The sequence below is a fragment of the Protopterus annectens genome, chromosome 5.part0, assembly GCF_019279795.1.
Source record: "Protopterus annectens isolate FY-2018-M chromosome 5.part0, PAN1.0, whole genome shotgun sequence".
NCBI classification, from domain to species: Eukaryota; Metazoa; Chordata; order Ceratodontiformes; family Protopteridae; genus Protopterus; species Protopterus annectens.
The window spans coordinates 1,406,828,346-1,406,852,046 of record NC_056735.1 but is presented as its reverse complement, the minus strand read 5'-3'; the positions used below and the strand labels follow the sequence as shown (position 1 = coordinate 1,406,852,046).

The 23,701-nt window shown below is 41.6% G+C and overlaps 1 protein-coding gene across 3 annotated transcripts in view; it reads right to left on the bottom strand.

The window, feature by feature from the left end:
• The window catches only part of TMCO3 (transmembrane and coiled-coil domains 3), an 876,118-nt gene that overhangs the window by 521,063 nt on the left and 331,354 nt on the right, over positions 1-23,701 (bottom strand). For all 3 annotated transcript variants that reach the window (XM_044071216.1, XM_044071215.1, XR_006364786.1), the window contains exon 7: positions 12,838-13,027. In XM_044071216.1, the coding sequence (XP_043927151.1) occupies positions 12,838-13,027 (190 nt within the window). The remainder of the gene's footprint in view (positions 1-12,837; positions 13,028-23,701) is intronic.

Here is a 23,701-nt window from a genome sequence, read left to right as displayed (position 1 = left end):
ATGGCATTCAGAGAGCTTTCAATGGAATCAGGAACTGCTGAACGGTTTCTGAGGCAAGGAGAGGTACGGCGGATTATCATCCACAAATCAACTCTTCATTGCAATGGTTAAAGGAAAAAAAAGGATTTCTCCACCTTCTTGCCAGCAACTATTGGTGTCCCACAAGGATATTTACTAAGACCCATACTTTTCAACATATTCATCAACGACCTTCTCAATGCTACAAAAAAATGCAACCCTAGTTCAATACACTGATGACTCGACCCTAATCTGCTATGCCAAATATCTCTCTAAACTACACAGTTACACAACAATCCTTCTTATAGATTGAAACATGACTAAATAATTCACCACCACTTCTAAACCTTAGAAAATACTGCTCTTTACCCCAAAACACATCTCTACCAAAATACTATTCACTATCATCTCTGTCAACAACACAATGACAGAACAAGTAAGCTACTCAAACTTAAAGGGTGTCATTACAGATTAGACAACCATGTTACAGGTTAAAAAAATCATCAAAAACTACTTACATTACACAGAGAAAAAAAACTACCTCACTGTCACAGTCAGAAGATGTATAACAGCCTCTGCTTTCTTTCGGCCATCTCTCTCCTGTTAGCTGCCCCAATCTTCATTAAGCTTAAAGTCTCACAACTGTTTAAACTTGAGCAACGTTACAACAAAATTGTCAAATTTGCAGTAACCTATAGCAAAAGAACACACCAGTGTCTAGCCACAGAGATCTGTTAGGGCCACTTGCTTTCATCTGAAGAGTCTTATAACTACCACACCACACCACCTAGCTCTTTCTCAGCTAACCGCAAACACGGACTTTTGCATAACCTAGACATTTCCTGCCCTTTAACAACTTAATGCAGCACTACTCCTCAAGTAGAAGTTGACACTCTAGAAAAAAATTAATAATCACTATAATCAAATCATCCAAAATTGCAGGTGACTATATTTTCAGTAACAAATACAACCTAAAAAAAGCAAAAAATAAAATATTAAAATACCATCAAGACCACCGATCCAAGAAGTAAGCAAATTTAATGAAACGCCTAGCACCTCGGCTTACACAGCCTTCCAAGAGTAAAAACACTAAAAAACACTCTTTACTTAAGTACAGCATATTGCACAAGACAATTAATCAATTAAGCATACAATTTAAATCACATACTTCCAATTACATTCCTTGTTGAGTCCCTGAGGCTCCAAAGTACCATACTTTAAAATCAAGAGGGTTTCTTTCTTTAAAAGTTTATTTTTTAAAGACGCACATTCACCTATACCAACCTGCAGTTTTTCCAAGACACAACCACTAAGGGAATCAGGATCAGAATTGTGTACTGTCATGAAATGGCTCCCAAGGGGATTCTCTAATTTTTTATTTTTTTATGTCTCTAATATGTTCCTGTAACCGGACCCTAAAACTCCTATAAGTTTCCCCTATGTAAAACTTATTGCATCCACACTTCAGCACATACACTAGCCCCTCTGTATTACAACTCTATTCATACCTAGCTGTAAATTTAATACCATCAAAATAGGGAAAATAACTCGCTACATAATGACAGATGGAACAACCATCACATGGAACAGTGCCCTTATTTGTGCTTAAATTCTGACTAACGTTAAATCTGGTAAACAAAATTGGTTATGTACCAGAATATCAGCCACATTTCTAGCTCTAGAAAAAAATTACTAATCACTATAATCAAATCATCTAATATTGCAGGTGACTCTATATTCAGTGTAGCTAAACTATGGAACCATATCCCACTACCTCTGAAATCCATTCAGAATAAAAACTCATGTAAAACGCAAGTAAAATTTCATCTGTCAGATCAATGGATCTGCTCCTATACATCTCCAAGATAAATGCCACTGTTATCTTTAGCTTGCTATATTGTCAAACCATTTCTCTTCATTCAGAATCCTATGCCCCACATCCAATCTTCACCAATATCTGAATAGTTTTACTAGCATCTCCCAGATATATATGCAATTGTCTCTGAGCTTGCTTTACACCCCATTTCTTAACTAGAACATTACTATTTTCTGCCGTACCTAGTTCCTTCTCTGATTGCAATATTTTTGAATTTCTATTATCTGTTTGACAAACCCACTGATACAACTCTTCATATAGCTCAATGTTCAACATCTACTAATGCATAAGTATCTTTTATACTGTGCCATTTGCCTTTACTTTTCATATGAATGTAATCTAATTAGTAAATGTATGCATACATGATTCATGTGTATTACTTCACATCTGTTTGTGTTTATTACTGAATGTCTGTTTAAAAATGTTTATAATTTGTTGGAGCTTTTCTCAATAAAAATAAAAAGTCCACACTGCACTGAAACTATAGACACTGCTTCCAAATAACATCTCTCAGAAGAATTATGTTCACAATACATAACAATGATCCCAGTGCAGAGTCTTACAGATTTTCACCAAATGGGAAATGAGCCAAAGAGGAATGAATGACACAAGGCATAACCTAGTGACAACCTCAGAGGTTCATAGGTTCATACTAGGCTATCTGCCCTAGGGCATTTATAAGCCTAGCCAGAGTGTGTTTGGCTTTCGCCACCCATTTTAAATTAATTTTGCTATGCCCTTTTTCGAGGTTAGTATACTGTGCCTCTGTCTAACAGTGACACAGAAGTGATACCCGGGGTAAACCTACAATCTCCCATCCACTCATCAAGATTCCTCTTGAAGAGAGTCAATGAGGGACTCTGCCTAACCTGGACTGGGATTTTATTCCAGAATGAAGGGAGCCTCTGGGTTATGAATCTGTCCCTCCAGCATGTCCTATTTATTTCAGTGCTGAGGTTCAAGTCTCTCGAGCACGTAGCTCGATGGGATTTGGATTTTCTGAGATGCAGCATGTCCATTAATTCGGGTTGGACATGGCTTTATACGTCAGGCACAGATCACCTCTGAGCAGGCGGTATGCCACTGAGTAGAGCTGGAGTTTCTTTAACCGGGCAGCATATGGCATCTGTTTGAGCCCTTTGATTGTCTTGGTGAGATACTTTTGGGGTCTTTCCAGTTGCTGCAGGTGTCTGGTAAGGTACATCCCAAAAGGGGCATTGTACTCAATTATGGGCCTGATGAGGGATGAGTAAAGAGGCGCGATGACCTCCCCTGATCTACATGTGAATCCCTTCATGATTAGGTGGGCTATATAAAATGTTCTTCTAACCACTTTGGCTACGTGGTTGTCAAATGAGAGATTGCTATCAACTTGGGTCCCCAGGTCCCTAATTACTTCTTCTGTACTTAATGGATTACCACCTATACGGTAATTTGTGGGCACTTTGTTTTTGCCAAAGGGGATGACTATACACTTTTTGGCATTTAGCTTGAGGCCATGGCTCTGGCACAAGTTGTCTGTTTCTATGAGGCCCTTTTGGAGGATGCTTGTGTCAGCTGGAGAGTCGATTATGGCACCCAGTTTACAGTCATCTGCGAACTTGGTCAGCCACAGTCCTTCCGTGTTGGCCTGTACCTCCAAGAAATATATACCGAACAAGAGAGGTCCCAGGACTGAGCCTTGTGGGACGCCACTTGTAACTGGTTTGGAGTCTGACATGGCTCCAGCAATTCTAACCATGTGGGTTCTGTCCTTGAGCCAGTTTGCAACCCATCTAGTGACATAGGGGTTTATATTTTAGCTGGTGAGCTTATCTATAGTGCCCGAGTGGGGTATTTTATTGAAGGCTTTTGCGAGGTCCAGGTAGGCCGTGTGGACCACCTTCCCCTCGTCAATGGCCTTGGTGACTTTTTCAAAGAAATCACCCAGGTTTAAGAGGAAGGATCTGCCCTTAACAAAGCCGAACTGGGTAGGATCCAGTGTCTGTAGGTCCCCAATATCTTTATTTATGAGGTCCATGATGATCCTTTCCATAGCTTTGCAGACCAAGCTAGTCAGGCTTATGGGGTGATAGTTTCCAGGATCCATTGAGGCACCACCTTTGTGGAGAGGGACCACTGTTGCTGTACGCCACTCTTTGGGTACATATCCTGTAGTAAGGCTGAGACTGAACAGTAGTTTTATGTTTGGGTTTAGCTCTTCTTGGAGTTCATGTAGGACGCAGCCTAGGACACCGTCTGGTCCCATTGATGCTGTGTTTTTTGCTTTGGAGAGGGCGGCTCTTACCTGAGCATCTGAGATGTCAGGGGGGCAGCACTCTGCTGGCATAGATATTTGCCCCTTTGGTGGGGAGGGGGGGGAGTTTGCGCTGAACCTGTCAGCTAGGATGTTGGCAATGTCTGTGGGTTCGGTGTATTTTTTGTCATTTTGGACTAATTCTGAACATATCTGGGAATTCCCACCCAGGTTCCTAACATAACTAAAGAAAGCCTTGTGATTATCCTTAGTGTCCTGTGCAATTTTTCTCTCGAAGCTGGCCTTAGACGATTTTATGAGTGCTTCAGAGATGCCTTCCTTTTTTGGGATTTTGCTCCATCATGTAGTAGCTTCCTCCTTCTACTGTATAGTTTGTTTATGGCTGGGGTCCACCAGACAGGACGTCTGCCTTTGGAGGATTGGGTCTTGGTTTTATTTGGGATTGCATGATCCATGCATTCCCGAAGGTGTTCATAGAATGCGTTTATAAAGGATTCTGCGGTCTGGGACGTATTTTCCACAGGCCCGGGGGCTTTGAAGGATTCCACCTCGGTTTTGAGGAGTGTGAAATTTGCTTTAGAGAAGTTTTTCACTGTGGTTTTCTGGGCAGGGGGTGGGGTCGGGATGTGAATATCCAGTGAGATTAGTTTATGGTCTGATCTTACCAGTGAGGGATACACTTCTGGTCTGGAGCATAGAGTCCCCATGTTGGTGATGATCAGGTCCAGTATGTTTTCCCCTCTTGTGGGAGTGGTAACAAGTTGCTCCATAGCATTTGAGTTTATAAATTCTAGGAACCTTTGGGCTAGGGTGTTGGAGATAGAGTAATGCTCTCAGTCTATGTTTGGGTAGTTGAAGTCGCCCAATATAATGGTGTTTGGAGAGACCTTCATATTTTCCAGTGTTCTCAGGAAGGCCAAGTGGGGTTCCTGGGTTTGGGAGGGTGGTCTGTAGCAGGCTATAAACTGGAAGGCAGTTTTACCCACTGTTAGTTGCACATGGAAAGTCTCTGATGCTTCGTGCTGTGCCATCAACCTGGAGGTGTGGGTATCTTTGACGAATATTGATACTCCCCCCTCCTTTTGTGGTTCGGTCCAAGTTTTGGGGCCGAAAAGCATGGTATGAGGTATAACCTGGTAGTGCTGGGGTGCTCTCAGGAGCCTTGAACCAGGTTTCTATTACTGCACAGATATCGATGTTCTCCATGCTAAGGAGAGTTTCGAGTGCGTGCATCTTGAGGTTTAGACTTCTGGCGTTGAGTAGCATTACTCTTAGTTTCTTATCCCTTGTGATACCTATGGAGGTGGGTTTGTCTTTTGAGCCTTGCCTTAAAAAGGCACTATGGGGGTAGCAAGAGCCTTTGCCAATATCCGAAAGCCCAGGAGTGACAGGTGCAAGCCATCCCTAGCGAAGCATTGTGGCTTGTTGAGCATGTCATCCCAGGCTGACAGGCATTGGATCCCCTTTGAATGACACCAATACTTAAGCCAGTTGTTGAAATTGATCATCTTGTCTTCATGTTGTGGCATCATTCTTGATGACGGTAAGATGCTACTCAAGGTCAGGGTCATACCGGCCTGGGCTACATGCTCAGAGAGCTCCTCTATGTCTCTTTTCATGTAGTCCAGGGAGGTACGTCTCAGGTCATTCACGGTTTACTATTGAAATGTCGAACGGCACTACATCGACTGTACTATAGTCGAACACGAAAGTTCGAAAATAGTAATGTCGACAACAAAAAAACAATCTAGGACTGTGTTTTAACATGGGTCGAGGTAGGGGAGATGTTTGCAGTTCTGAATAATACTGAACACCTACCTCGACCCATATTAAAACCATTCCTAGACTGTTTTTTTGACGTCGACATTACTATTTTCGAACTTCCGTGTTTGACTATAGTACAGTCGATGTATTGCCATTCGACATTTTAATAGTAAACCGTCATTCACACCAGCATGGACAATGACTGAGTCATATTTGTACTTGCCTTGGAGTGACCTGAGTGCTTGTGTTATGTGGCGGATCCTAGCGCCCGACAGGCAGCTCACCGTGACCTTCTCCTTGTTCAGCCTGGTGAGCGGGCGTCAGTGTTGTGCCTGGATAGAGAGTCACTATTACAAGTGTATCAGGTGTGTTGTTTAGCCTTAAGGGCTGTGACTGTTCGGCACACTGGCTTTGTGAGCTATGTGTTGCACGTGTTTTGTTTTGGGGTAGCGGTTGCTTGGGTGTCTACTTTGGAGGTCTCTGCTGCTTAGGCAGATTTTTATTTAGAGCCTCCGAGTATGTTTTTGTGTGTTCATGTGTTTGGTTTGCTGTCGTGGTAGGTCTCTGTGAGACTGGAATTGTAGTGAGTGCGGTTTCCTTCTCCTCCTGACTGGTTACGCCAGTACTGAGTTGAGAGAGCTTAGCCTCCAGTTTGGCTATATGGTTGCATCTCTCACATGTGTTGGAATTTGTTGGGAGGAGGAGAGGGTTGTCTGTGTACATGAGGCAGTTGTAACATTGCCTCAAGATTCCCAGATTCACCAGCTGGACCGGATAGGAGATTGACAACTGACCTTTGGACATGCTAGAATAGTATTGGGAATTCCTTTATAACTGAAAAATAGGGCCAATGGGGAACAAGGTACTCAAGGGGAGTTTGTGAGGGTGTAGTGCTTTTAATTTTTTAGTGCTGACTTAGTGAGCAAGTGCCAGGTAACTTAAATGAAATGTGTTACAGGTAACTTAAATGCAAAACGACAAACAGTAACTTTCTTTCAAGTGAAACAAGGAAATAAGTACAGTAAGCAATGCAGATATCACTAGGGATCCACAGAAGCGCTGAAAAGCTGCGTTTTAGGTGAAATTAGCGTTTCAGGGAAATAACAAGCAAACAAACAACAAGCATACAAACAAAGCTAGATTCAGCAGGCCTGGATCTAGTCTATGCTACAGCAAACAAGGTGTACCAATTTCAGTAAGAGATAAGATGCAAACTAGTTACATATTGTTAAAAGTGAGTCTGAAGTTGGTGATGTAACAGGAAAACATGAGCCACCATTTCAAATGTGAAGGAGAGATCTAGCAGGACAAAGAATTAATGCAAACACCGACTCTTCACAATTAAGAGCTTATTACCAATTCTAAGAAATAGTGAATTTCTTTAAGGTTACCACAACAATGGATGAGGACAAAACAATGCATGCTGCCTATCATGTTCTGGCCAAAACATTCAAAACAATACCTCTCTCAGGCATTGTAGGCAAACTCATGAAATTAGGTATAACCCCCCCCCCCATCTCACCCTTTGGATAGATAGATAGCTCAAAGACATAATCCAAGATGTTAGGAGAGGGGAGTCTTCCTCCACAAAATGGCCAGTCATTAGTGGAGTCCCTCAAGGCATGGTGCTGGGGCCACTCCTTTTTGGCATCTACTTCTCTGAAGTTCAGGTCACCATCAGGGGCTTCTGGCTGACCAAGTCTCATGTGAAGCCTGCCAAGAGGAATTAGAAGGATGCAAGATGACATGTACCCCAAGGCTTGCAGGAACTTCCTCACAGTGAGGTGACTTCTGGAAGCCAGCTGGATAAAATAGAGAGGCAGGAAGCTCTGCTTTTCTGGGGATAAGAAGGTCATTTGGGATGCTGTGTCCAGCAGTGCTCCCAAGAAAATGATCTTCCTGGAGGGTGTTTGCTTTGATTTCTTCTCATTGATGGTGTACCCTAAGGAGGTTAAGGAGGGTTTTGACAAAGAGGAGGTCCTTGAGGAGCTTTTCTTTGGAATCTGCCTGAATGAGACAGTTGTCCAGATAAGGGTACATCTGAATATTTTTCTGTCCGCAAAAGGCTATGGCCTGGGCTAAGCATTGGCGAATACCCTGGGTGCAGTAGATAAGCCAAAGGGTAGCGCAGAGAACTGAAAGTGTTGTGAGCCTGCTCTGAAGAGAATGAATTTCCCACAGGATTCCCTTATGGAGATGTGGAGGTAGGCATCTTTTAGATCTAGGGTAACTAACCAGGCATTCTTTGTCAGCATAGGCAGCAACTGCTGCAAAGTTATCACTTTGAATTTGGGGACCACCAGGAAGGTGTTCAGAATGGATAGATCCAGGATGGGGTGCCAAGTGTCCCCTTTTCTGGGAACAAGGAATAGTCTGGAATTAAAGCCTTTGCCTGTTTGATCTGAGAGGACAAGTTCTACTGCCCCTTGGGATATGAGAATTTGGACTAGTTTCAATGCATCTGCCCACTGATTTGGAGGTAAGTCTGGGTACCCTTTTGGAACTGGGAGTTCATTGAAGGAGAATTTGTATCCCTGAAAAAATTACCTTTAAAACGCATTGGTCCTTTGTTATAGAAAGCCAATTCTCTTTGCAGAGGGAGAGCCTTCCTCCCAGTTTTTGGTGAGTGAAAAGAGGGCAGAGGGGGGAGAGGGAGTCAGTGAGAGTTTTTGTCATAGAGAGATAGCTTGGAACTCCCTGCCTTTGGAGCAAAAGTGGTCCATTGTTTGGTTCTCTGCTGTCCCTAGGATAGGAGTCTGGGTAGTCTGTCCCTGCGGGGCTTACCTTGCCCCTGTCTGGTAGGTGCAGGAAGGGACCAGTGCTTTGGGGGGGAAATTCCTGCTGAACCTAGGAGGTTGTACCTGAAAGAAATACTTTACTGTTTGGCTAGATTTTGCTTTGTCTTCTATCTTTTTAAGCACCTCTTCTGCTTTTACTCCAAACAAGCAGTCCTTACCCAAGGGTGCACCAAGTAATTTAGATCTGACATGATCAGGGAGAGGTTGTTCCTTCAACCATGCATGTCTCCTAATGACAGATCCTGACACTGTTGCCCTGCTTGAGGCTTCTAGGACGTTACATCCACAGTGTAATGAGTGTTTGGCCACTTGACAAGTAGAGTGCAGTAAATCTGCTAACTCTTTCAAATTAGTACAGTCAGGAAAGGTTGAAATCTTTTGTTTTAATAGTTCCAAAGTGAGTTGTTGATATTTTAACATGTGGAACTGACAGTTGAGTGCTCTGATAGCTAAGGTTGCAGAGGTGTATACTTTTTTACCCCATCTGTCCAGAGCTCTGAAGTCCTTGTCAGAAGAAATAGGATTCTTTGCAAAACTAGCCTTAGCTCCTTTTGGTCCCTGTGTAATGACCTCTGGGTCTGCATCAGGATTTCTGTACAGGCATTTGTGAGAATCTGGTACTCTGTAATACCCGTCAGGTTTTCTGGGAGCAGGTGGGAGGGTGTCAGAAGCTAAGCTGGATTCATGGAAGACATCATCCACCACCTCTAAGATTGGAGGGATGGCCATGGGTCTGTGCTGGGGCAGGTCTAGAAACTCTCTTAGTCTTTTCTTAGACTGAGGGAAGTCCTGGGATTCCCAGTGGAAATGTTCCCTGAGGGTGTGAAGGGTTTCCTCAAAGGAAAGATCTTCTGGTGGGGAGGCAGAAGGAATGGATTCCTCTGCATCTGAATCCTCATAAGCAGTCAGAGGGTGTTGTTCCTCTTCAAAATCTGAATCATTAGACTCCTCAGAATCTTGTTCTGTCACTATTTTAGTAGAAAGGTCTCTTTTCCTTTAGAACTTGTGGCCTGACTACCCCTGACAAGGGTGATAAGATCATCCACCTTTTTAAGCATTTGAGCTTGGGGTGTGGTGGAGCAGGAGTAAAATGGTGGCTAGAGGAGTGGCCTTGCTTCTAGGCCGAAGTGTATCCATCGGTCTGAGAGAAACGGCAGTCGGATGAGAAGACGTTTTTTGTCTAGATTCGGTAGTTAGAAAAACGTCCTCGGAAGCTGGTGTCTGCATTGCGGCTCCAGACACAACCAAGGCAGAGACAACCAAAGGCTCGGAAGACAAAGAAGATTTCTGCGGCATATCGAACTCCGAAAGGGTCTCAGTAGAGGCCGGCGAAGGTATTGAATTGGGCATCAGGGTGCGAAGGCACCTCACTGAATTCCAGAGAACTGACGACCTGCTTAGCGGTAGAGTCATCGGAAGGTTTAGCCGTGTGTGGTCTGTTTCTATCTTTATCCTTAAGTTTTTTTCAGAATGTCTACAGATTGTTGGCTGACGGACGCCATTTCAGAATGTGAAGACGGAAGACAAAAATACCTGGCTACAATAAGAGCTCTACTACGAATGGTTCTCGTGTTAAATAGGGCACAGAACTGGCAACAGGGGGCGTCGTGGTCTGGGCTTATACAAGTGACGCAGTATGAATGGAAGTCTCTGTGTGGGGTTTGCTTTCCACAGGCTAGACAATTGTTAACTTTTTCAGACATCGGTTAGTGCAAGAAAAAAGGATCCCCAATGGGGTACTTAGCTTTAGACGTTTTTAGCTGTAATTCAAACTCTGGTAGCGACTGACCGGCACACTTGCGGACTGCTTCTGCTACAGGCTCCACGACAAGAAAGACTGATGTAATGGTTTCGGCTGTCTTCCTTTATAGAACTGATGACCTGACGTCAATCAGCAAGCAGCCAACTCAGAAAAACACTGATTCTGGTATCCGGGCCAGTTGAGGGCTACCACAGTAGGGATAACCCACAGGTGATGACTGCAACAGTGAAACACGATGTTATACCAAAAGACATTAAAGGTGGTTGGTAAGAGTTACAAATAGAAAGATGTGAAGCCTTTTGGAAACTCAAATTAAACTCTAATATGCCACCTGATCTTAACGACCAAATTTCTTTTGTCCCTATACTGAAAACTAGAGCACAAGTATTATAATTACAGTTATATATACTTTTATGTGTTTTATATTGTATGTAACTTATAAGCAGGCTCAAGTTATATGTTTTAATTTAACCACTGTATTTCTTTAAAAGTAGGTTTTGTGTCACATGACTTAAGTAGAGAATTTAAACAAGGTGCAAATTATTGGAATTTGTTCTGAAGAAGTCCCAGTGCTTTGGGGGCAAAAGCGCTAAACATTGTGGATCTTTGTTATTTCAATAAATATTTCAACACATTTTTTTTTTTTTGGCTGTTGGTTGACTAATTCAAGCTTTTTTTCTTTTTACTTGGTTAATGTGGAGCTTGATAGCACCACTGACTCTATATGTGACAGGTTTTCCTTCACAGTAAAGAAGTTTCATTTTTGTAACTGTTTATTATTCTGGCAAGAATGTTGGTAGTCTGAGCTAGGCAGCTCTCAACCTCTTACTTCCAGAATCAGGAACAAATCCAGTAAAAATAAGGGACAATGAGGAACTTTTTTTCAATATTAGTACTATTAATTTCAGTTGCTGACAAAACAAGAGAATGTTAATTAGCATGCACTTTCTGAAATAAAAGACTGTATGCCTGTAACTCTATTTATTGTAATTGTTTATTAAGTGTAATCCTTCACTTTTTTTCCCCAAATCAACAGTTTTAGGAGGGATTAAAAAGGGCAGGGCAATATTCTGAACCAAAATCAGGGCATCTCTGAAAATCAGGGACGGTTGGTTGACAGGTTATGATCGGAAGTTAACCAATAGCTATTTTCTATTCTGCCCTTCAATACCAAAGAGCTCATTTGGTCTAATGCCATCAGAATAATCTCGGTATTAAGAATTGCACACACAAGTGAAAGGCAACAGCAGTAACACATGGTTGATCAAGAAGTCTTCAACTGACACAGACTTGCAATAGTCAAAATGCTGAATGCGCACTTCTGGGATATAACAAAATGGCAGTTTCAGTTACTTAAATGGTGTATTTAAACTTTTGGATGTAAATATACAAGTGACAATGACAAGGTATTTCTACAGGTGTTTGAAGTGAAATTTTCCAAGTGTCAGTTAACATAAGCACAAGACAATGACAATCACAATGCTGATCACTGTTTTACATAGGAAATCATTGACAGTGAGATTTCTAACTGTGCTCCAGCAGTGATTCCCTACTTGTGGGAGAGTTCCCCCTTCTTTGAGTTGGAGCGACTCTGAAATTGGTATATAAAAGTTCAGGGGGTGTGGAGAGCTTGGCCACTATATTGAGGGGGAGTGCAAGGGGGCATAATAACACAATTTAGTTTTCTGTCTTCTGTATTTTGGGCATTAGTTTTCAGTATTTTGGATGTTCAGGTTTTACCGTTTGATGTTTCATAGTGGAACACTTACCACAGACAGAGAATTTAAAAAAAAGTGATATCAGAGATTAAATTTCAAAAAAACACCCCGTGCATTTATGCAGTGATTATTTTCTTGTTATTGATTTGAGAGAAGATGTGGAAATCTGAATAAAGTAACCAAAAACATTACTACAAAAAAAATGAAGTACCTCAGCTCATTAATCTGCCGAAACATGAATTTGAACCAAGCCTGCATTCAAGCTTGAGCCTAGCTTCAGCTAGCTCTTGCTTGTCTAAACTTATAGCCACACAGCTAAGTTAATTTCATATCTAATTTATTGACAGTGATATATGCAATGCATTCTGTATTTCAGGCATAGCTGATTCTGTCTTGTGCTCACTTCTTCTGCATAAGGATAAAATCTGTGTGTCTACATATTCTGAATTTATGATTACAAAGAATCCAACATTAGTCATTAGGTTCAAAGTGCTTTTGACTGCTGCGCCATTAACTCCAGGGCTTTCATAGGTCTCCTGAATACAACAGCATAAACTAATCTCATGGATTCGTGTCCCTGCATCCTGTGTTATCAGCCAAGTTAACAAACTCTGAAATAATAAAGTAAAACAAAACATAGTTACCTTCTTTGTCTCCTCCTCTTGCCCCAGCAGCAAGAAATCTGGATACTAGTGGAGTGCTGGATAAGGACAAGCACGTGGAGACGAAGATACTTTGAGTTGGTCTAATCTGTAGTAAATGACCCCAGATAAGGCCACAGATAATCATTAGAAGAGTCATGCAACAGGGACCTTGCAGTGAAATTTTCCAAATCTGGCAGAAAAACAAAAAAAAAAAAAAAAACAGTCAACTAGCTATGGTGAACAAGCAGTAACAGACAAGCAACTGCAGTAAGCAAGTCAAGTTTTTGGAATGTCATCATAATGAGATTCAAAGTAATACACACAAAAAAAATAAAAATAAACCTCAAATAAATATAATTTTACAATAAGCATTACTATAACGTTAAAAATACATATGGAAAATGGAAGAAAGGTAAATGTGAATAATAAAAGGACGAGCTGAAAATGAAGAAGAGGAGAGAGATGTCCCTGAACAGATAATGGGGTAGGATAATGAGATGGTAATAAGGGTGTTAGACTATACTATTCATATTAGTTATCATAGTTATCATTAGTCATTACTCAACTAATATAACTATACTATTCTTATTAGTAAGTAATGTTTTACATTAATTTAATAACTGTAGATAAGGAGGCAGCTACTGTTTTTTTTTTCTTTGAGTAAGAGGTAAACATGTCTACTGCCTGCTTTGCAAGCATCGTTATGTGCTCTTCTGTCTTGCAGCCTCTGTGGAGTAATTTAGACAGCTCTCATACCAGCCTGTTTTCAGACAGTTTCTCACAAACACATACTTTGATTTTGTTTTTTTACAAATTGCAATTTGTGTGGATTTAATTACATAGTTAAAATACTATATAATCTGTATAATGGTACAGTGATTTGTCTTATATTGTAGCTAATTCATGGCAGCAATTTATCTTTTGGTCCCTTACTTGCTCTGGAGATTTCTAGCAGGAGTGCTCTGAACAGTATACATATGAAATGCACTCTAAGTTGGGAAAGGTAGTTACTTTTAACATCTGCATTCAGACTGAGTCATTAAAATGGGATGCAAGCTTCTGAATCTCTGTTTAATTATATGTGACATACTGCTCACTGCTTGCACAAGTGTTGATCCGTGGTCACATGGTATCTGTTCTTGTCTAGTGATATTTCTGAGGGGAACAATAGGTATGAATTTCAAAGGCAGTTCCCACACTTAGTGTTTGGCTGTGTCAAATTTGGCTGCACCATAACTTGACATTTTTAGCTAAGGGAGTTTTTGAATGGTTTGCTTCACCAGCTAACTGCAACTCTGGCTTTTCTCCATATCTGATTCTGGATGTGAGGCAATCAATATACCATCAACAATCTTCTACAACTTTTCCAGGCTGCTACTTTTAATGTGTTAATTTACCAACCTTATTTATGTACCAGGAAGTTAATTGTTAAAGTGGTACAATGGTTGACAGAATCAACTGCTGATATAACTGGCATGAGGGCCCCTGCTAGAGGTCTACAGTACTGTAGAAAGTCAGCAACATTTTCCTTCATTTCACTATTTACAACAAGGCCACTGTTCAAGCATCATTACTAAATGCTCCTTCAGCATTGTTATCTGTAAAGGAAGGTATTCATAATACAACTGGGAAACTGGTACAGTTCTCTGACAACAAAGGCTTCACTTTGGTATTCTTTTCATATCTACTGCTCTGTCAGGCTTTTCTTCATAGTCTGTGTTCCCACTATGGCCTCATTTCTTTTAGGCCGAGGGAGTTAAATCTCATGCAAGCAGATCAACATTGGGGTTTACAAATATCCTGCAAATCTAATGGAAGTAGTATTTGTGCCTATGTGAAAAAAAATATATATCCAAATCTGTTTTCCTTCCACTCGTTAGGGAGTTCCAGAACACTCAGTCATACTTCTGTAATGCCACTTTTAAAAATAATGACCTGAATACAAAGATTTTGTTTATCCATTATGGTATGTATGTGAGCAGATGCTTATTATCACTCATTCAGGAGATAATACTGTTCCCCACATATACTTTTTGCTGAAGTTTTGCTAATCTAACCTTGCACCAAGACAAAGAATTTGTTCTCTTAGGTTTCACACTGCTTTCTTGTACCAGAAGATTTCCATGACCTTATTCGGCAACTGAATGCCTCTGTCAATAAAGCGCAAATCACACAGCAAGGAGCTCCAGATACAGAAAATTGTGAGACTGCTGTATTATTTGATGTTTTCAAGACCATGTTTTTCAGTGGGAGAGGCCAAGGTAGTGTTCTGGGCACTGACATGACAATGTAAATCAACATGCTGATCGTGGAGTCCATTTCAGCTCCTCAGTAAAACTGGGTAAAGCCAATACTAATAATATTTCAGTTCTCTTGAGCAGCAGTGATTATGAGAAACTGATTCAAACTTTTAAAAAGAACTTATTTAAATGTAAACCTCTATAGTGGGACATTTTTTTTTATTGCAGAAAGCATCAAAGCACATATAGTACCAAAACAATTACAGGCTAACAAGTTATACAACGGCACAAGGGCCAATTCAGAATTATACAAAGAACTAATAGATTTATTTGACAATGTGAATTTGGACTTAGTGGATAGTCTTAGGAAATGTGACCAGAAAATTATAAACAATTTCTCTCATGAGACTAGAAAATTAGACAGATTGTTAAACATTCACATTATGTATACCAAAATGTTTATAAAAGTACAGTTGTGTACATTACCATAAAATGCAGATGTTTAAGTATATTCACTGTTGCAGTTCTAACTGTTGGGATTTCCTGGCGTGAAAGTCCTCAGCCGGCCTGACTACCAGAGAAATTTCTTTCTGGCTCCCTAGCTGGCAGATGTCCTGACCGACATCAGTATCTTCGGGTATAAAGGTAGTCAGGTTGCGTCATACCAGTGTTTTCTTGTCCTCAACTAGGAGGAGCCCTAACCAGATAGGGGGTATCCGAAGGAGAACCTGACACAGGAAGGCAGCCAAGGATGAGTCCCTTTGTTGAGTAACAAAACAGAATCAAGCTACATAGTAGGCTGAGGGGGTTGGTGGGAGGAAAAGAAGATTACAACAGTGAATACACTCGACCATCTACATTTATGTTAAGTATACAAAACTGCACTATGTTCTTTACATTTAACTGTTGCAGTCCCGACTACTGGGAATATTCCCAAAGCTGAAGGGAGGAAGGAAGATGCCTAAGAGAAAGAGAGGATGCCCTGAAGGACAGCAGTGGCAAAGCCTGCTCTAGACCTGAAGAAGGAGGCAAGGTGGTAGTGCTTGGTGAAGGTATGCAGAGAAGACCTGGTGGCAGCCTCCAAGATGTCCTTGGTGGGAATGCCATTTAGAAAGGCAGTGGAAGTAGCAGTTGCCCTGGTGGAATGAGATTTTATCCCCGCTGGTGTCACTTTGCTGTGGGAGCTATAACAAAAGCAAATGCAGTGGGATATCCTTTCGGAGATAGTTTGCTTAGAGGCAAACTTGCCTTCTTTCCCAGAGGCAATGGTAGTGAAAAGTTGATCCGTCTTTTTCAAAGCTTTTGTCTTGTCCAGACTGAAAAGTAACTGTCTGTGCACATCCAAGGAATGCAGAATTCTCTCCCCTTTGTTTTGTGAATTGGGAAAAAAGGTAGGAAGATGGATGGCCTGATTCAGAGAGATGTCTGTGACCACTTTAGGCATAAAGGATGGACTGGTTCTGAGAGAGACCCTATCCCTGTGGAAGATAAGGTAAGGTTCCACTGCCTTGAGGGCCTGCAACTCAGAGACCCTCCTGGCTGAAGTGATAGCAAGAAGAGGAGCTGTTTTCCATGTTATGAACTTAAAGTCTGCAGGAGCTGTTGGCTCAAAGTGGGGCAAGGTCAGTTTCAATAGCACAAAATTAAGGCCTCAAGGAGAAGTAGGTTTTCTTTTGGGTGGTTTAATTTGGACTACTCCCCTAAGAAACTGCTTTAATAGTGGGTGGGAGAAAAGGGGAGTGTGGCAGGTTACATATGCAGAGATAGAAGAAGCATGGATTTTAATGGAGGAATGAGACAGTCCCTGACTCAGCAGGCCAGTCAGGTGTTCCAGTATGCTGGAAACATGCTGATTTAGGATCTAGGTGGTGATCTTTGTACCAAATAGAGAATCATTTCCACTTAGCTGAGTAGGACTTCCTGGTGCTAGGTCTTCTAGATTCTTTGAGAATGTCTAGCTAGCACCTGTTTAGGCTAGTGTTTTTTGTGGGATCACCCATGCTGGAAAGTTTAGGGTCTGCATATTGGGGTGAACAATGTTTCCCTCATTCTGGGTGAGGAGATCTACTCTCTGAGGGAGTAGCCATGGGCTCTGGTAGGTGAGTTCAAGGAGGAGGAGGTACCAATGTTGTCTGGGCCAGTCTGGAGCTATAAGCATTGCTCTTGGGCCCTCTTCTCTTATCTTGAGCAGAACTCGAGGAAGAAGGGGTATGGGTGGAAGTGCATAAATGAAAACTTTTGTCCAGGGGAAGGAGAATGCATCTGTTTTCCAAGCTGCCTCCTGTTTGCTTCTGGTACAGAATTTTTGCAGGTGTGCATTCTCTTGGGATGCAAAGAGGTCCACCTGTGGAATTCCCCATGTTTGGGTTATGGACTGGAAGATTTTTGGGTGCACATGCCACTTGTGAGGGTCTATCAATTTCTGCTGAGATGGTTTGCTGGAGCACTTTGGACTCCTAAAAGGTATTGTGCTATCAGGTGCAAGCCCACAGACTGAGCGGTTTCCCAGATTCGCACTGCTAGATGGCACAGGAGATAAGAATGTGTCCTTCCGTGTCTGTTTATGTACCACATAACTGTGGTATTATCTGTCTTGATTAACAGGACACTTGGGGTCCATTTTTCATTGAGGCTAATAGCCCCTTTAATACTGACATGAGTTCCTTCCAGTTGATGTGTCTATCCTTGGATCCGCAATCCAACTTTCCCTGGGTTTGGAGGTTCTGAAGTGAACCCCCAATACTGTCTTCGAGGCATCTGTAGTAAGGGTTTGAGCCTGAGGGGAGATTATGAAGGGGAGGCCCTGATTCTGGGAGCAAGCTTGTGTCCACTGTGTGAACTCTGTTTTGAGGCGGGGGATAAGGGGGATCTTGGTCTCTAGGGACTATGAGCTCTGGCACCAGAGATTCTTCAGGCATCGCTGCAGCTTCCTCATGTGTAGTCTGGCAAGGGGAACCATGAGGATGCATGAGGCCATGTATCCCAGGGCTAGAAGAAATTCCCTTGCCGAGATGCAACTTTTCAACTGGATCCTGTGGAAGAAATTCGTCAGAAAGAAGACTTTTTCTGGAGGAAGGAGAGAGAGAGAGGAGTCCAGAAGTGCACCCAGGAAGACAGTCTTTTTTGTTGGTGAAATGTGGGACTTCTGTAGGTTCACTGTGAACCCCAGAGTTGAATGGAGGTCCTGGGTGTATCTGAAGTCCTTGAGGAGCTTGGCCTGATCTGTGGCCTGAATGAGGCAGTTTCCAGGTAAGGATAGATTTGTATTCCCCTGGTCCTGCAGAAGGCTACTGCGGTGCTGGGCACTTTGTGAACACTCTTGGTGTTGTAGTTAATCCAAAGGGCAGTATACAAAATTGACAGTGATGGGATCCTGTCCTGAAGTGAAGAAATCTTCAGTGAGATTCCAGATTAGGTCTAGAGAGACCATGAAGGCCTTGGGGAAATCATAGGTAGCAGTTTTTGGACGGTTAACATTTTGAACTTTGGCACCAAGAGGAACTGACTGAGGTTGGACAGATCCAAGATGGGGCATCTTGAGCCTTTCTTTCAGGGGACCAGGAAGACCCTGGCATATAATCCTTTTCCCTGCTGGGCAGTTTGAACTGGTTCTAACTGCTCCCTGCAAACACAGTATCTGGATTTGAGCCAGGGCCTCTTTTTTTTTTTTTTTTTTTTTTATTTTGGGGGACATCTGGATAACCCCATCAGTCTGAGGTTATGAGGATCCAGGTATGTCTACAAAGAGACAGCCTTCCTACTAGCTTTTGGGGGGGGGGGCAGTTGAGTCACTGTTGCTCTCTGGATGTGGCTTGGGATCTAGAACTCCCTTGCCTAGGTGCTTCTGAGGCCCACTGTCTGCCTCTTTGTGACTGTTGCTTCTGTCTGAGTGGCCTATCCCTTTGAGGTTTCCTTTGCCTACTCCTAGGCTGGGTGGGAAAGCACCAGTGTTTGGCTGGAAAATTTCTGCTGAACCTAGGTGGTTGTACCTGGAGAAAATCTTTTACTGTCTGCATTGACTTTGCCTTATCTTCCATCTTTTTAAGGACTTCTACTGCCTTGGGCCAAAACAGAACCTCCTTGTCAAGGGGGGCATCCAAAAGGCTAGAGTTGCCATGTTCTGGAAGAGTTTGTTCTTGGAGCCAAGCATATCTCCTAATAACTGATCCAGTGGTAGCTGCTCTGCAAGATGCTTCAATGGCATCGTAGCCACAATGGAGGGAATGCTTAGCTACCTGAGTGCTGGAATGACAGAGATCAGTCAATTCTTTTGTGAGGGTTTTGTTCTCAAGGGTGGAGACCTTTTGATTAAGCTGTTCTAGTATAGTCTGTTGGTAGTTATTCATATGAAATTGACAGTTTAGGGCCCTCATGGCAAGGGTAGCGGATGTATAAACCTTCTTGCCAAACCTGTCAAGGGCTCTGCACTCTTTGTCTGTAGTAAGTGGGTTCCTAGAGGAACTGGCCTTGGCTCCTTTTGGTCCTGAAGTGATAACTTCAGCGTCAGCAGTAGAGTTTGTGAAAGGATACTTGTGGAAATCCTGGACCCTGTAAAACCTGTCTAGCATACGAGGGGCAGGTGGGAGGGAATCGGGTTTGAAAGAAGATTCCTGGAAGACATCTTCCACTACTTCTAGAATGGGGGTACAGCCAGTGGCTTATGTTTGGGTAAGTCCAGGAGTTCCCTAAACCTCTTTCTGTCAATGGGTAGTTATGGACTTTCCACTGAAAATATTGCCTTATGACATGGAGAATCTCACCAAAAGTGAAATCCTCAGGAGGTGAGGCTGAAGGGAGGATTTCCTCAGAGTCTGAGTCCTCATTGGAGGTAAAGGAGGGACCCTCCTCAAACCTAGAGTTCTCAAGTTCACAGTCTACCTCAGAAGGGAAGGAGAATGACTTGCGGATCATCTCTTTTTCTTTTCCTAGGAAAAGTAATCCCTGGCTCTTGCCTTGATCTGACAATGGAGAGCAGGTCATCTGCTAACCCAATTAAATCCTGCTGTGACCCCTGAGGAATGGAGCCTGAGGGCCTGACTGAAGGCCTAGGGATAGATGATTTCTTAGGAGTGGCTAGGGCCTTAGGCTTAAGGGTGTCTGACACCCTGATGCCCGTCTCCCGAGACAGGAGTAAATGCGCCAGTGCTGGCATAGGCCGAGGCCTGGTTGCAGAATCTCTGGGCAGAACGTGCTCCTCGGAAGTCAAGGCCTGCAGAGTGGCCCTTGACCTGACTGACGAGCCAATGTCAGAGGCTTTTGTAGCTGTGGATGAAGCCAATAGCATGTCAGACTTCAAAAGGGTCTTGACAGAGGCCTGAGATACCTGATCAGAAAAGGAAGGAGGCTGCGAAAGCACCTCACCTTATTTAACAATCACAGACCTGGAGGGAGAAACAGGCGGTGACGGATTGTCATCCAATGATCTAAGCTTTTGTTTCTTTTCTTTCTTTCTTTCACTTAGGTAGATCGGATTTGGTACGAATGACAGATGCTATGAAAGGTGAGCGAGAAGATGGCTGGCTAAGGAATCTAGTGAGAAACTCTGCCCTATGTCTAATTGTTCTAGTATTGAAACGTGCACAAAACCAACAACTTTGTGATCTGGGCCTAGGCAAATAACACAAAAAGAATGGAAGTCTCTGTGTGAGATCTGCTTTTCACATTAGAGACAGTTTACTTTATTTGACACGAGCATGGAAAGAAAGAGTTCCACAATGGGGTACTTATCTTGTCCGACAACACTCCTCTCTGGTGTGGACCAACCGACGAACTTGAATGCAGCTTCGGGCTCTGTGGCAAGAAAAGACTGGTATCATGACACAGGCTGGCTACCTTTATACCCGAATGTACTGATGTTGGTCACGGCATCTGCCAGCCTGGGAGCTGGAAAGAAATTTCTCTGGTTGTCAGGCTGGCCAAGGGCTTTCACGGCAGGAAATCCCAATTATCAGGACTGCAACAGTGAAACACGAAGAACATCAGTTGTTCACAAAATTGAAAAAACATGAACCTTCTCTGGTAAGAATGTAAGCACAAAAAATTTCTTACAGATCAAAAAGACTATGAGGCAGGAAAAGCTTATATATTTAACAGGCCCAAGTGGCCTAACAGATAAGGAACTGGCCTTCTAAGCCAGGGATTGTGGGTTGTGTGTGTCCCATCTGGTTTTGGGGGGAGGGTATGACATAATAGTAAAGGTCTTTACTTTACAAGGTACATGGTTTGATTCTGACCTCTGGTTATTGGCTAGGCTTATAACAGTCTGCAAACTGAGAGCCTAGTATTTACCTATGAATAAGATAGTTCTCCTAAATACTAAGACTCCTAATGCAATTCCACTTTGCAACAATGATGACAGTTCTTTTTTTTTCAGCCAGAGTCAGTTCAGGTAAAGAACCAACAACAAGGTCAGATGACCACCCTGAACCAAAAGGGTTCATCAGGAAGTTTAGGAGAGGAACTGGAGATGAGCCCATGCTACAAAAGAGAGACAGCGTGCATCTATGTCAGAGGAAGAGGAGGATGTTGGAAAGGCAACCCTATCATGAATTAATGGACCTTCCAATCACAAATCTGAGCTCCAAAGTTTTGATGCCATCTGCGCAGAATATGTTTAAAAGAACAGCAAATATGGCCAGGACTGTGGAGGATTTATAATCAAACATGTCAGTTAAATTTAACTTACTTGCTTCAACACTTCCCTAATAATAGCACAGTACAAAACCACTTGAAAAAATAGTTCTTTCAATCCTCCTTTAAATCAAACATTGGCAGTATTTGAGGCTTCCTGTGAAGATGGAATCAGAAAATTGCTGTGCAATAAAAACATATTGTTTACAATATGAATAGAGCTGAATATAAAGTGATTTACAGTCTGAGACAAAATGCAGATATTCGAATTATGAAACCTGTTAAATTGTTTATAAAATGTCACAAGTAAACAGACTCACAACGTACTGCTGTTTCCGTTATAGTTTAATACGTCCAAGCAGTTACACACTCTTGAGATTATTTCAATTCTGTTATAACATACCTAGAAAACCGTCTTTGTTCCTCATTAACTGTGTTGTCTCTATGATCAATGCGCACTCTATCAAGATGTCTCTCTAGAAAACATGTCCAGTTATTTATACACTTTGCATAACAGTAGATATTATTTCCCAGTGTCCTTGTGGTTCGCATTACTGATTTTTGTTGCATGTCATCTTTACGTCAGTTGAAGTGTCTGTATTTTATTTCTTTTATTTTTGCATCTGAATGCTCACAGAAAGTCCCTGTTATTTCTTTTTTGTACAACTTCCTTCTTTGTATGTTCCAAATTATAATTATTATTATAACAGGATGCCATTTACTGTTATGTCTAGCCTACAAGCATATTTATAGTTAAGCTGTCTAAGCATGTTTCATCAGAAATTATTTTAGCAGATGTCTGACACATAGCTGTTTACTTCAGCACATTATTTTATTCTTAGCTCTGTAGTTCAAGCCTTTTAAGCTTGCTTCTGTTACACTTCAGTTTTTTAGAAGAGACATTTATTTCAAACCTTGTATCAAGTTAACCCTTGCTTTACAAGTCAAAATCTTGTATTAATAAAAAGCATACTTTTCTTTTTGCATTGCAGCATACATTTAACTGCTTTGGGGATAAATATTTTACTTTATATAATGTCTATCAATTCCCCCTTTTTAATTAATTTGAAGATAAAATGAGTCTAAAGGAAAACGTGATCCTCTGTACTTAATATCCTTTCTTCATTGTTAACAACAGTTACTTGTTTAACAATTTTATTAACATAAATTTTAACACATCTCTATTATACCTGAGATAGCTCAATAAGTTGCATTTGCTAAAATTTCCATCAGCTTTGTAACTTTCCGTTATTCATACTGCCTTGGTAGTGGCACCATACCAGTGAAAATTTTCAGCTCCTGAAATAACACCATTTCCTATGTCCAGCTGTTTTAAATGTTCCCCTAGTCTGGAAAAACTATTATGAACTTCCCTCTTTTTTTGGTGATTTCTTACCATGTTCTCTAGTAATGTGTAATTTTTATTATTGGAACTGCATACCCTATGTAAGAACCATTTTCTTTCATCCCTTCCTTAAAAGAGGTATTATGTGTTAACTCCCATACTGTTTTTATTTTATACTCAAGCTTTTCACGTGACCAGAGTTGGTGTAAATTAATATCGACCCTGACTGTCTCTTTTGAAAACAGAGTATCCCTCTTCTTATTTCCATCAACTTTAAATGTTCTTTTATGACCAACTGTCTTATGGCTCTATTTTTATAAGACCCTTTAAACATAAATCCTGTATCTGTAACATCTACAGGGACTACATGTAATGGCATTTCCCTCTGTAAGGAATGTGGCTACAAACCCAACAATTTGACTTATGTGCCTTTGCACACAAATTTTGCATGGCCAAAAATGTACTGAAATCAGGTATCCAATCATGATGTCCCTGTTCTCATGATCTGTTATATCAGAGTATCTCTCCCATTTTTTTCTTTGTTTTATTTGCATTTCCTTTTGTATTTATAATTCTTTTTTGGATTACCTTGTCCTGTCCATTTACTACTATTATAAATAATATATACAATAGTATCAAAATACGTATG